This window comes from Sander vitreus, chromosome 15, assembly GCF_031162955.1.
Source record: "Sander vitreus isolate 19-12246 chromosome 15, sanVit1, whole genome shotgun sequence".
NCBI lineage: Eukaryota > Metazoa > Chordata > Actinopteri > Perciformes > Percidae > Sander > Sander vitreus.
This window is the reverse complement of record NC_135869.1, coordinates 16708747-16722086: the sequence shown is the minus strand read 5'-3', so window position 1 is coordinate 16722086 and position 13340 is coordinate 16708747. Positions and strand designations below refer to the sequence as shown.

The following is a 13340-nucleotide window of genomic DNA, read 5'->3' as shown; positions in this document are numbered from 1 at the left end:
TGGAATGGTAACCAATCAGAATTAAGACTGAAATGACGGATTTCTACTTCGTCCTATCACAGAGACGTATAATGGTCATGTGAGTGTCTCCATGACGCCGCATGAAGCTACATTGGCTACATGCTAACACTCGCTTTGCTATGCTTCTGCTGGAAAACTGAAATGAGCAAAAATGACATTTGTCTGCTTCTTGGAGCAACTGGCGTCGGAAAAACGTTGTTGCTGAAACGTCTACAAAATATCCTTTTAGCCCAGATGAATGTTTTGAACATAGAACTCGAAAAAAGTACGTTATACAGTACTGTTAAAATTGTTGTGTAGCTAGCTAGATAGTAGTTAGTTAGCTAGCTAGCTAGCTAGCTAATTTAGCCTGATAAGCTACTGTAGAAGCTAACGTTAGTAGTAGCCGTTAACTAAGTAGAAAGTACATATAAGCAATAACTTATATAATAACCTAGCTAGTATTATATATGGCCACTGACATCGGTCGATACCTTCATGTAATTCTGTACTAGTTTGAGTACAAATACAGTTGCAAAACAATATTTGTAGACATGTTTATGAGTTTAATAAGTGGCATGGTACTAAAGGAAATAGTATTTCACAATGTTTTGATTGACATACCCTTAGAAAAACGATCAGAAAATGCCACTTTTATAACTGACAAAATATATAATATAAACCGTTTAAATATTATATAAAACTAATTTCAATATTATATTAAACTATCTTTTGCCTCTGAAGCTGATGAACTGTCTTTGTGTGGATATTTTTCCTGACAAATGTTTACAGCTTAGCTTGCAAGGATTAGGTGAACTGGGGGAACCGTCTCTTACTCTGCCTACAGTAAGTCATGTTGAAATGTGGTCCTAATAAGGTCAGTTTTGATGAGACAGGCCATCCCTGTAATCCAGTCTTTTCAAATTTCCACAGGTAGGAACCAACCTGACCGACCTGACACTAAAGAAGATGAAGAAGGTTACATTAAGAGAGCTGGGAGGCTGCATGGGCCCTATATGGCCTAGTTACTTCAAAGACTGCTCCTCCGTCATTGTATGTTTTTTGTATACATGCTGCATCTATTTACAACATTTGATGAAGATAAACAAACTGATTGTTGGAATTATTTGAGTAAATGTGTCATTCTTTGTGTTTTCTCATAGTTCATGGTGGACTCAGCCAACATTGCTCAGATATCCTCCTCCTGTATCCAGCTGCTGTCAGTACTCTCTGCTGAGCCTCTGCACAGTGCCTCTGTTCTTATTCTGTTCAACAAGAGGTGACACTCACATACACATACACATAGTCCCTACATCGACTTGCCATACCTGCAAGATGTCAGTGTCAGAAGGTTATCACAATATGTAGGCTATCCAATATCATAATTCGGTCTCTTGGTGAAAGCCGTTCATGCCATTGTGTATTTTGTTTTTCTTTCCACCCTTTTCCAGAGACATGCCTTGCACTATGAGTCTCATAGAGATAAAGTCACTGTTCAGAATGGATGACATCATAGCATCTGCTACACAGCCAATCACATCACTGGAACTCAGTGCCCGCTCTGGACAGGGACTTCAGGAGGTGCTGAGCTGGCTGGAGTCTATCATAGTCAAGTGAACCATCATACATTTGTTCCTTATGAAGTGATGCTACTCTCACAGGACTTTGAATGATGACTTCAAGCCTTTTGGCATGAGATGGCAGTATCATCAGTGAGCAAAGACTGTTTACACACATTTTTTAAGAGCATTTAATGATGTGTTTAGTGTTGGACCCACTGAAAAGCTGTCGCTGTATCTTTGGTACCATATTGGTGACTGTTCATAAGGGTGAATGAGATATATTAGCGATGCCATGGCAGAATTGAATGATTGTATGGTTGACCATTGTAACATTTGTTAAATCAACACTACTGTAGGGTCTTACCTTGAGTTAACAATTGTTTATACTGGTCACTTTTACTAATTCATCTCTGTACAGATGAATAGTGAACAGCTGGGATTCATGACAGACTGTAGTTTGATTCTCATGCTACTCTAAGTAAGGACTAGTTTTATTATGAAACAAAAAGCTATTGCACTTCAGTTTGAATTACAGGTTAAGTGTGACAAATATGTTAGAAGAGCTTGATTTGTCAGAGTAGTTACTGTAAGTGATGCAGCATAGTGGTAATAAGTCACTACCAGCAGGGGGCATAAAGTGCACAACAGATACTGCAACTGGTACTGGGTGTGTGCCTGGGTTGTGATGATTTCATCTAAATGTATTGATATCACAGGAAATGAGAAAATACAAAACAATAAAACCAATGGAGGATGAAGCAATGTTCCAATTATACCCTTATATTTGATGAAAGTAATTGGTTCACAAGCAATGAATAAAACTCATGATTCATACATTTTCTAATGTTGCCTCGCTTGTAGCGAATGCTAAAGCTCTTCCAGTCCTCCCAAACTATAATTTCATTCAGTTAACCCCAGCTGTAGTAAAATTTACTGTAGTAAAATCATGTACACACTGATGTTGCTCATCAGTTTAGGTCTAACAAAAGCTCCACAAAGTTAACCGTGTTGATGCAGCAACATTTCAAGAATCGAGATGTCTCTAACTCTTGTCTCTTATCAATAATCTATTTTTTATATTTGTATATGATAGCAGCAGTAGCCAGCTAAGCCAATCACACAAACAGGTGAGTGAGCAGGAAGTTGTTGACTACTTGAAAAGCCGTAATCCATTTGCCTGGTAAAGTGACAACAAAATTTTATCGAACTGTGCTTTTGTGTACATTTTCTTTCCTGAATTAAATCCGCAACAGGTTATGGCCTTGAAGAAGGTTTACATGACACTAATTGTTACTGATACAAAGGTGTTATCTCTTTTAAACCCTGTTATTGCATTCATGACAAGATGAGCAGGACAGATTGTTGCAGTGAAGAGCAGAACCAGCTTGCATCAATCTAAGGGTTACTGTATTATAACACAATATAAAAACAGCTAAGAATAGGGTTTCCATACAAGTCCTTTGGGCTGAAGTTCAGTCTGTGGTTATATTTCAAGAGCATAACCTAAAGGCATTCCCCTTTTTCCTTAGATATTTTCTCCAGTTTAGTTCATCCTTACAAGAAAGGGTTCTGACTGTTCTGTGCAGCCTGTGATCCGTCAGTGCTGGCTGAAGAGAAGGGCAACAAGGGCTCAGGGAGGTTCCCTGGCAGGCCCAGACCAGGCTGGGTGGGGTGGGTATGTGACAAAGGGAGGCTGGCAGGCTGGTGGCTCATAGGCAGGGGCAGGGAAGCACTGTATGGAAGAGAAGTGCCCTGGAGAGCGGTGAAGCTGGAGCCCATTTGATTCAGAGTTAATTTGGGCTGCTCAGTTTGGAATGGATTGTTGGGTGAAGGAGCACTGAGGCCTAAACAGAACAAAAAACTATTAGGTTTGTGTTAACAAGTTAGTGAACTTTGATTTATCAACATAGAACTGATAAATGTAGAGTTGCAGCTATCGAAGCACACACTTTCCTGGTCAAAATGAGTGTTGCATATACAGTTCAGCCAATACTACAATAAATACCTGATAGGAAGGGGTTCATGGTCTTGGCTGGAGGATTTACTGGAATCAACCTTTCCAGGTCTACCAAAGAAGCTGCTGTGGGGCCCAGGAAGGCCTCAGGTGTCCGGCATGTACGAGGGCTGGGGGCAGCCAGGCTTTCTCCAAGACGTGACAGATCAAATGGCTCAGGACTGTCCTCCCTTCGCCCATTCACATTCACCTGACCTCCATCCATGGCATCATCAAACAAATCCCCATCTAGCAGCAGAAAAAGAGAGAGTTCTGACATTGCAACTGTGTAGGATACACAGAACCACAATGAGAATAGTAAAATGAACATATTGTATACCTGAGGGGCTTCCAGGTCGGTGAGAAGGTTCCCTCACGGCTCCCTTGAGTGCTGAGAATGGATCAACTCCTGAGGAGGCTATAAACATACCAAAATACAATTTAATTTTATTATTTTAATTATGTCATTTCAAATATATTTGTGGCTTCTCCTATGTATCTTTGGCTGAGCTGTATGAGTGCATGTATCACCTGTGTTTGCAGGGTAGGGCCATTCTCGGCCTGGGGCATTGAGGTTACTCTTCGGGTCATCCCAGGGGTCGACTGGGGGCTCCCATGGTGGAGGGGGGCTGTTGGAAGTTGGCGGTGCCATCCAAGGTAGATCTACTCTCGAAGTGTTGGTGCTGGCTTCTTTAGTATAAAAAAAAGGGGAATTAGAGAGAAAGGCTCCTGTTCTAGCAAGTGAGCAGAACAAATTGTATTGTAAACATGAAGAATGAAGAGGTTTATTTCAAACTCTACGCTGTATGGTATATCTCTGGGGGAAGAACAGCCACCTGAAATGAGTCAGGCTGCAAATGTTTCTGAACTCAAAACAATGTACATTTTATGACTATAATTCACTACATAATATTTACAACGATGCTTAAACACTCCTGCTTTGGTCATGGTCAGCTAACTCAAGGCTCACCCAGGGAGTCCCAGGGGTCTGTGCTCCCCGGACAAGCAGCTGCCTGGTGTGTGGCATTATTCCATCGGTTGTCACTTTGAGGCTGATCTAAGGGCAACGCAAAAACGTCTACCAGGTCCATGAAGGCGGTCTGACCACAAAAACAAGAAAGAAATCTGTCATTTAATAGTTGAGATGTAAAACTTGATCAGACCCAATAATCCTGGCCATCATTATCATAAGGCATTATAATTTTGCTCATTGCTCTTTAAATACATGTTATCTGGGTTAGGGTTTAAGCATGAGAAAAACAACAGTAAACTACAATGTACGGTTACATTTCATCACCCCCATTGAGATATTCCATACCCCAATATTTCATACCCCGCCTTTAGGCTCCATCGCACGTATGCTGTCCTCCACAGCCTTCTTGAGCATTGACTCGTCTCCTTGGCGACTGATTTGCTCCTGTCAACAGATACAGACATATGTATGCCTTTGGGCAGGACAGCTTCCGGCAAAATTTCCATATTGTTTCATGATTCTATATTTATGACTCATTGACTGCTCACAAGCACAAAAGCCAGCTTGTATTTTTCCTAGGCAACGTATGACCTGGAGGTAGATGAGTACAATGGGCACAAACCAGAACATTCTGTGGTCAAAGAGAGGTGAGAGCAGAGCATCTCTGTGATCTCTAACAGAGCAGCTCTTTTGTGGCATATTGAGAGAGGAAAAAAGGGAGGAAAAAGACAAAGAGAGTGAGACAGGAATTGAGAGTTGGAGTAAAAAGGTTGCCAGAGATAATACAACAGAGTGATAGACTCATATAATATATCTAGTGAAGACTTTGAAGGAATTTAATAATGGAAGTTATTACTATATTGACATGTATGATTCAAGTGAATAATTTCCAGTGAGAAACATGCTGTCTTCACTTAGAGACTATTTTTTACAGAGTAGTACAGAGGAAACCAATGAGCTAGTGGTGGACGACCAGAGGTACAGGATAGAACACAAAGTTGTAGCCATGGCAGTAGATGTTTCAAATATGGATGTCTCTGCGAAGAAGCTGCACATTCTAAAACATGGATGCTTCACACACGTCTTCATCCTGGCAGCACAGAAGATCTATACAATCACCACAGTTTCAAGGTGGGCACCCATGATTAGTGTCACCAAATTAGTATCCGACCAATTGTGAAATACGGTCAGTCTCGGGTAAGTCTCCCCTTCTGTTCCTGACTTATGGCGTTGAATAATGGCCAGAAAAGTATTATTGCAGAACATTATGATCACTTCATCATTTTATCCTATTACACGTGCATAAAATGATGTCCTAATTAGCATATGAATTATGTAAGTTATAGCCAAACAGGTGTTTTGTGAGGTCACCTTGACTTTTGACCACCAAATTCTAATCAGTTCATCCCTAGGTCTAAGTGGACGTGTGTGCCAAACTGGAAGACGTTTCCCATAAGGCGTTTCTGAGATATCGAGTTCTAAAGAACATGATGAACGGACAGATGGACAACCGAAAAATATGATGCTGTCGCCGGCGCGAAGGCATAAAAATGAAAAAAGCATACAGGAGGATTCCCTACTACTATAAAAGATCAAAGGTAGCGCCACACTACATCATTTAAAGGAGACATATGATGCTCATTTTCAGGTTCATACGTATTTTGGGTTTCTATTAGATTATGTTTACATGCTTTAATGTTAAAGAAAAACACATTCTTTTTCTCATACTGAATATACCTGAACTCAACCTCTGTCTGAATATGCTCCGTTTTAGCTAGGGAAGCACCGATCCAACTTTTTTATTCCCGATACCTGGGCAATGGGTATTGATCTCTTTGCCCCCCCCCCAGTGACCCCAATGAACCCTACCTGCTGGTGCTCCTCCTTGCTCAGGCGCAGGGCTAACTGGAGCTGGGTGTCCTCATCCATATCCAGTGCCACAGGTGCAGTTTGGACAGGCTGTAAGAGGGGTTAACCGGGGAAGGAATGGTACAAAAGTGTGAATAATGCTTGGACAAACTCACAGTACATTGCATGCAATTCTACAGGTGTCCCATGCAGAGTAAAAGGGTCAAACATTTTGACATGAGTATCTCATACTACTGAACTAAGAGGAGATATTTAATGGTAAGTGGAACAGAACGATGAAGCCTTGTTTGATTAGTTGCTGGAGAAAGTTACATGTTCAAGGGTGAGGGAGGCCATTGGTCAAATGGCAGGAGAGTGAGTAGTACATGCAGCTGTTTCTTAGAAGGGCCCAGACTTGGGCGTGAGGTTGGTTTCAGTGTGTAGAACAACAGCAGATGTGCTAATAGGGCAAAGGATGCAGAGGAAGAGTCATCCCTGTTCCCAGCATACTTGTACCTTCTGGGTCTCCTCCTTGCTGAGAGTCATAGCAATCTGGAGCTGGGTCTGTTCATCAATATCCAATGTAGGAGGTGGCTAGGATCAAGCAGGAAGGATTGTGAGGAAGTCTAATCAAAGGGAAAGCTTTATTTTGCTTAAAGTGATTTGGAACAGAGGAGTATCACAGAAACTGCTATGCGCTATAATATATTCCAAGCAGAAGTCACAGAGGGCAACGGCTGCCCTTGCCATACAGACTAGGACGGGCTGTGGATGCTTAGGATTGGATCAATGCGCACATCCTGTCTGGCTTCTCACTCTTTCACTCGCAGCTGCCTCGCTCTTCACAGTGCTCACACCAATTTGTCAAGAGCCATTATTGACCACATCAGAGACAGAGTTGATGATATCACTTTCTGTTAAAAGTTCTGGGAAATAGTGGCCTAGTAGAGACAGGCAGTAGGAGTGCTTCCCAACCATGACAGATAGTGTCCAAACCTGTGTGTGTGGGAGACGATTAATGTTTTACTTCAGCATTACAACATAAGATGTCAGCAGCAGAGCGGCTAAGAAGCCTCTTTCTGTCAGGCGCATGTGCTGTAGGGATGAGAGGTTTGTGTGTGCTCAGTGTGTGCTCAGTGTGTGTGTGTGTGTGTGTGTGTGTGTGTGTGTGTGTGTGTGTGTGTTATCTTAGTTAGAGGTACCTTTTCACTTTCTTCTCGGCTCATAGCCAGGGCCAGCTGCAGCTGCAGTTCCTCTTCTCCACTGGTCGTGGGCCGTGCTTGCTCCATTTCTGGAGCAAGTCGAGGAGAGGAAGAGGAGGCTACAGGGACAGAGGAAGAGTAGAGGGGATTGGGTGTTGAGCGAGGAAAGGGAAGCAGAGGGGTGTAGACAGAAACATAGATGGAAAAAAAGAAAAACACTTTAAGCTGATTTTTAAGGTCAGAAATGAGCTTGCACAGTTTTTGTATGTTAATTTTTTTTCCACTGCTGGTTGTCAAGGGCCTTTGCTGGCAATGCCTGCCTAACTCTGCCTGTACCGAGAACAATGGTGCGCCTGTGTTGAGAGTTAGGGTGGTGGAGGGGCAGAGGAATGGATGGGTTGGAGTGGGGCCCACCCTATTACCCTGAATCCACTGGGTGGGTTCCAGGACTCAGGTCCAGGTTTTCGAGGAGGGGATGTTGGGGGGGGGGGGGGCTGGCAGCAGACCAGTCTGGCTGTGGGTCACGGGGCTAAAAGGGGGCAGCAGGCCACTCGTTGGCAAAGTCAGGTCTCAGAAACCAATCATTTCCACTGTGCTGCCCCTCAATAGTTAGAATGCTTGCAATTAGCTGCTGCCAATCTCTTGACCCCCATCCATGCCATTCATCCAAATTTTGTCCAACACTCCAAATACACCCTGAATCTCCAAGAGATCCACCAAGGGCAGAGGCATTTACGCAGCACACACACATGTATATCACACATGTTGGGTCTTCCTGGAAGCATTCCTTTCTGGATAAAGACCACGTGATTTTAATTGCTATGATTGTAAAAGTGTGAAATTGTTACGGTTATCCAACCTGAAAAGAGAAAAGGGCCTTAGGCATCAAAGTAACGGGTGCCCTCATGAAGCCACAGCTCTGCTACTGACTTCTAACACCTTTTAATAAACACTATACACCACACAGATCACACAAATGCCAAATTATATGATACACACACCAGTCATACCACATTAACAAATGCTACACACAGCAACTTGATGCTCCACAATGTTTTCAAGTTTGAGCAGTTTACTGTAGTTGGTAGGTCAATGGCATCAGATGTCCAAACCCCAACACACTCACAAAGGAATCACTTAGGTCTTATATTATCCAGCCACCTAACCAACATCTGTGCACTAGAGTAACAGATTAAAGATTAAGTACAGTATGAAAACATGGTTTCCAGTTGTGGTTTGTCATTAGATTGAGACAAGCACAAACAGGGCCTCCTCTCTTTTGTAAATCCAGTTTAGCTGACACGACTGCAAACAGGAGAATGAAAGGAATGTAGATAACCAACGATCAGTAGGGAGCAAAACTGAAACCCCAGAGGACAAAAAGAATAAACAATGAATTATTATTCATCAAGGCTTAAATGTTGGAATGCACCTCTGGTATTAAAAGGTGAGAACTGATTGATGTACAGATCTCACAAACTGAGGCAGAGAGTAGAAATATATAACTGATAACCTCCATAAATTGCCTTTTTTCCCATCATCAGTGGAAAATTTTAAGTGAGGAATAAGGAATGCAAAGATCCTGTTCTGTCTTTTACTTTCATCATCTATAAGATCACATTTGAATGTATCTGATGAAGTCGGGTCCTGTCATGAGTTCATTCTGACTGATGACGGGTCAGAATGACAGGAAAATAATCAGGTGTCATGTAAATAATTGTGTGGATGTCAGATGTCCCCGCTACTCACAATGAAAGGAGGATGGTGAGCCTCTGCACCTGCCCATCTCCTCCCCGTAGACCCCTGGCGCAATGTGCTGGCTTGTGCGACGCCCTGGATACGGAGGAGGCAGCGATCCAGAGCCTAAACCACTGGAGGCCCCTGCCATGCGCGTCTTGGTCTTCAGTGCCTGGCTCCTCTCCTTCTTCAGCTTTTCCTCATCCTTCAGCAGAGCCACCAGATGCTTGGCCTTCTCCCGGACATTGACACCCTGGTCACGTCCATCTCGATCCATAAACTGGAAGTCTCTAAGTGTCTGGATGGTGTAAATGTTCTCCCGGCACTCCTGGGCCACACGCTCGGCGCCTGTTTTGATCAGGTAGTCCAGCAGAGTCAGTGCCTTATAAACATGGCGCCAGTTTTTACCGTGGTCGTTGAGTCGCTTCCAGATCATACCCATAACCTCGGGGAAAGCCACTACATTCAAGGTCAGGTCTGCGATTTCAGACATGAGCGAGCTGGGAGGACCCCACGGATCGTTGGAGGTAGCTTCTCGGACCTTGATTTCAGCCTCTGTATAGTTGTTGACCATGTTTTTCATCTGGCGGCGAAGCGATGAGGTCTGCATGATGGCAGTAGTGTTTTTTTACAGGTGGCAAAAGATAGTCTAACAGCAGGCCAGCCCACTGTGTTGCCTCAGGCAAGGTGGCTCGTTAGAGATCAGTGCAGTGGAAAAATGCAATGAAGTCAAGCTCCTATTGGGAACTTTAGCGATGTCCACAAGGGCGTTCCTGCTGGAAAGATAGGATATAAATTAACATTCTTATTCTTATATGAAATATTAATGGAGAGACCTTCTTACAGATAACACACACACACACACACACACACACACACACCACCATCTTCAGTATCGTTACTCCTTTTGCGTACTGTTACTAACAGCACTGGTGACTGCAGCTGAACTCTCACACATTTTCACTCAGTAATTGTGTTTGGAAGGAGTAGAAACTACTCAGCACCTCCCAGTGATGTGAAACACAACACCTAGGCTCAGTTTTGCTGAAACAACTTTAAGAGATCTGTGTGAGTGCATACAGTGCATTGCTCATACGTAAGCAAACATAACTAGCTTGACGGCTATTTCCTAAAATCAAATTTGCTGAATATTTTTTCCTTCCCTGGAAAGCAAATATTAGTTTCAGACCCAGGGACTTCAACCCAACCTGCCGGTGTAGAAATGTGTGTGTGTGTGTGTGTGTGTGTGTGTGTGTGTGTGTGTGTGTTATTTACATTAATAACTGACACAATTTGAATGCACAGTATAGTATCTATGCCATTGCCCTGGACTTTGAACTGCTTTTCCTTACACGGCTGGGGCAGTGAGTCAGTTAAACCAATAAGGTTCCACTCTCAGATCTGTCTCATCTATTTATCTAAGAACTGAAATTCATAAACACAAAGGATCAATCCCCTTCAATTAAGAGTCAAGTGTTATGTCATGACTAAGCATTTCCAAAATATTAAAAAGGGGGCTTTACGTGAAACACTGAATATGACAAAACTGATTTATAGTGGGTGTTAAATACAGGCATGTTGATACTATAATAAAGAAAAATAAACTAAAAGCATCACAGTTGTAACTCTTTAAAAAACCTCAGCAGGCTGTGGGCATACAATGAATAAAAGGTGACGGCACTATGTTGGCAGTTATCAGTCATACTATGAGAGAGCCTCTGGAAATAGATTGTGAAGTGGTAGTAAGAGACAAAATGTTTGTGGCTCATCTGACCACAGGTTAAATCACAAGTGGTGACCATTGCGGGCCATTCGGTCCCATTATCTCCTGATCCATGGGTCACTTGGCTGGAGACTGTGAGGAGTCAGTTAAAATGTGTCCTACCTGTGACTTCCTGTAAATGAAACTCGGTAAAGTGGAGGTTGTAATGCAGCTAATGGCAGAGAGAGGAGTGCTGTAACAGGAGAGATCAAAGAGTGGCAATTAAACCGTCCCCCTGGCAATATCTAATCTGGATGCCTCCATTACTGTTGTAGGCTACTCACACTCATAATAAAGATACATTCATTTTGTGACGTATCTTTAAAATTACTATCACTTAACTCAGTCACCACCACTACACACATAAATAGCCTATTCCTTCTACACATTACTACATCATGTCTTTCCTAAGAAAATGAAGATTTCTCACACATCTTTAGTATAATTTGTGACCTTGACATAGTAAATACTTTGAGAAGTCCAGTTTGTCATCATGTCACAGACAATTGTCTGTTTTCGACTTTAGGTTATTCAGTTTTACTGTTAAGCACATTTTCTTGTTAGAAAAAAACCAGCAAAGTGAGCCCATTATTTCACACTCTTAATCTACACTTAATAGGAGGTATATGTTCTTAGATCAGGCCTACACGCTCGCCCAGGTATGTTTTATTATGACCTACAGATGTGTGGTAAAAAAAAAAAAAAAAAAACACTAAAACCGCTGGATGAAAACACAGCTCTTGATCAACTTATGTCCTTTTTGTCCCAAACTAGGACGACCGGAGCCATTATCCTACTGCACGTTGCGTCAAATGGGATGGTCGGGTAGATGAAGTATGCGACCGTGACTCAGCTATGCTTCCGAGTTTAAAAGTTGAAACCTCGACAGAATAAGAAGAAAACAGTAAACCGCAACGGCCCCCGATCCCCTCTGCTACCCTCTTACCTTCATGACATAGCCTACTGCGCCAGTGGGGTCCCGATTTGGGGAAGCTTTGGGTGGAAGAAGAAACGCCTCCGCCTCTCGACGTAGGCTATCCCGTAGCTTTCGGATAGAAAGGAACTAGAGTAAAAAAAAATATTCCAAGTGCAGAGGAAAGCCGGTATGTGCACAAAATGAATCCAAAACTAAACCGCAGCGGTGCTGTTTTGTTATCAAACATAGTTGTGTGCATATCACAATCCAGGCTTGCAGATGGCACCGCCTCTCCCCCACACACACACACACACACACACACACACACGCACACACACACACACACACACACACACACACACACACACACACACACACACACACACACACACACACACACACACACACACACACACACACACACAGTAAAAATGGATGCAGAGTCAGACTTAACTCTTTCACTGGTTGATGGAATAGCATCTGAGCTCACTGGATCAGGTGATCAGAGCACACAGAAGAATCACACACAGGTACACGGGCACAAAAATAAACAATTACAGAATGTGCGGTGTAAGTGAAGACACAATGTTAGGACAAATGTGCTAACACCCTGTCTCATATCCGAAAGAACAACAGTGATCCTATATTAAATTTCAGCAGAGCTGTTCAAAAATCACTGCAATGTAATATCTAAATATTATAAAAACTACGCAGGCAGAAAGATATGGGATATTACAGTTTTGCACTACAGTACGGGGTAAAAACAAATGCAATAGGATGGGTCTAGTGAGTACCACAGACCCTTATAGAGCTTGCTGGTAACTCTTCCTAGCAGAGTGAGTGAACATCCCAAAGGGATTCAACAACACACCACATTTCCTTTTCAGGAGCTTCATCATCGTATCTCTGCTCTTTACTTATTTATCACAGCTAATGGGATGTTGTCAAAGTCACATCCTTATGCATTATACAAGGCCTAAATCTTCTGTATAGGCCTACTTGGCTTGGATTCGGTTAAATACGCAAATGAATCTCTGCCAACTAAGCTGTCTATTTGAAAGTACAGAAGGTTCATATGGTGACGTTGAGTGAGTAATGAATACCTAACTGAGGGAGAAGCAGCATAGAGCAGTGGACCTGGTGGCTGGTTGACGGAGCAGGATATACAGGAAATACCAGCTCCACCTTGAAACAACAAAGGCATGACTCATGGAGACAGTAATCGTAAGTTTATCAAGCAGAGAAGCTGCCTCTTAAACAGGACACTTCAGGTTCTAATAAAGGGTTCACAGTTTGTAGTGTGGTATTATACATTTTCTTGTTGCAGCTCCCTGTTTAATTTCCATG

The 13340-nt window shown here is 42.6% G+C and overlaps 2 protein-coding genes across 5 annotated transcripts; one reads left to right on the top strand and one right to left on the bottom strand.

Moving 5' to 3' along the window:
* The first annotated feature begins 45 nt into the window (after positions 1-45).
* On the top strand, positions 46-2396 carry arl16 (ADP-ribosylation factor-like 16). The gene is made up of 5 exons (XM_078268635.1): positions 46-239; positions 792-846; positions 934-1053; positions 1164-1279; positions 1452-2396. Exons 1-5 carry the CDS (start codon positions 121-123, stop codon positions 1615-1617), a joined length of 576 nt encoding a protein of 191 aa, XP_078124761.1. The 5' UTR covers positions 46-120; the 3' UTR covers positions 1618-2396.
* epn3a (epsin 3a) lies at positions 2322-12282 on the bottom strand. 4 transcript variants are annotated; one of them, XM_078268632.1, is made up of 11 exons: positions 12024-12282; positions 9328-10091; positions 7579-7697; positions 6893-6970; positions 6398-6487; positions 4889-4972; positions 4526-4655; positions 4087-4242; positions 3896-3973; positions 3568-3804; positions 2322-3406 (listed from the first exon to the last, which is right to left on the bottom strand). In XM_078268632.1, exons 2-11 carry the CDS (start codon positions 9923-9925, stop codon positions 3117-3119), a joined length of 1860 nt encoding a protein of 619 aa, XP_078124758.1. In that variant the 5' UTR covers positions 9926-10091; positions 12024-12282; the 3' UTR covers positions 2322-3116. The 4 variants fall into 4 exon arrangements, with proteins under 4 accessions (XP_078124758.1, XP_078124756.1, XP_078124757.1 ...); XM_078268630.1 differs by having other exon boundaries at positions 4087-4245; positions 12024-12281; XM_078268631.1 differs by having other exon boundaries at positions 4087-4245; positions 9328-10088; positions 12024-12281.
* Positions 12283-13340: the final 1058 nt, after the last annotated feature.

Coding starts and splice junctions, on each gene's coding strand:
- arl16 (XM_078268635.1), top strand. CDS start 121: ATGCTAACACTCGCTTTGCTATGCTTCTGCTGGAAAACTGAAATGAGC. Junction 240..791: donor TTGCTGAAACGTCTACAAAA/TATCCTTTTAGC, acceptor CAAATGTTTACA/GCTTAGCTTGCAAGGATTAG. Junction 847..933: donor CGTCTCTTACTCTGCCTACA/GTAAGTCATGTT, acceptor AAATTTCCACAG/GTAGGAACCAACCTGACCGA.
- epn3a (XM_078268630.1), bottom strand. CDS start 9,925: ATGCAGACCTCATCGCTTCGCCGCCAGATGAAAAACATGGTCAACAAC. Junction 6,488..6,892: donor GCAAGGAGGAGACCCAGAAG/GTACAAGTATGC, acceptor CCCCTCTTACAG/CCTGTCCAAACTGCACCTGT. Junction 3,805..3,895: donor CCGACCTGGAAGCCCCTCAG/GTATACAATATG, acceptor TTCTGCTGCTAG/ATGGGGATTTGTTTGATGAT.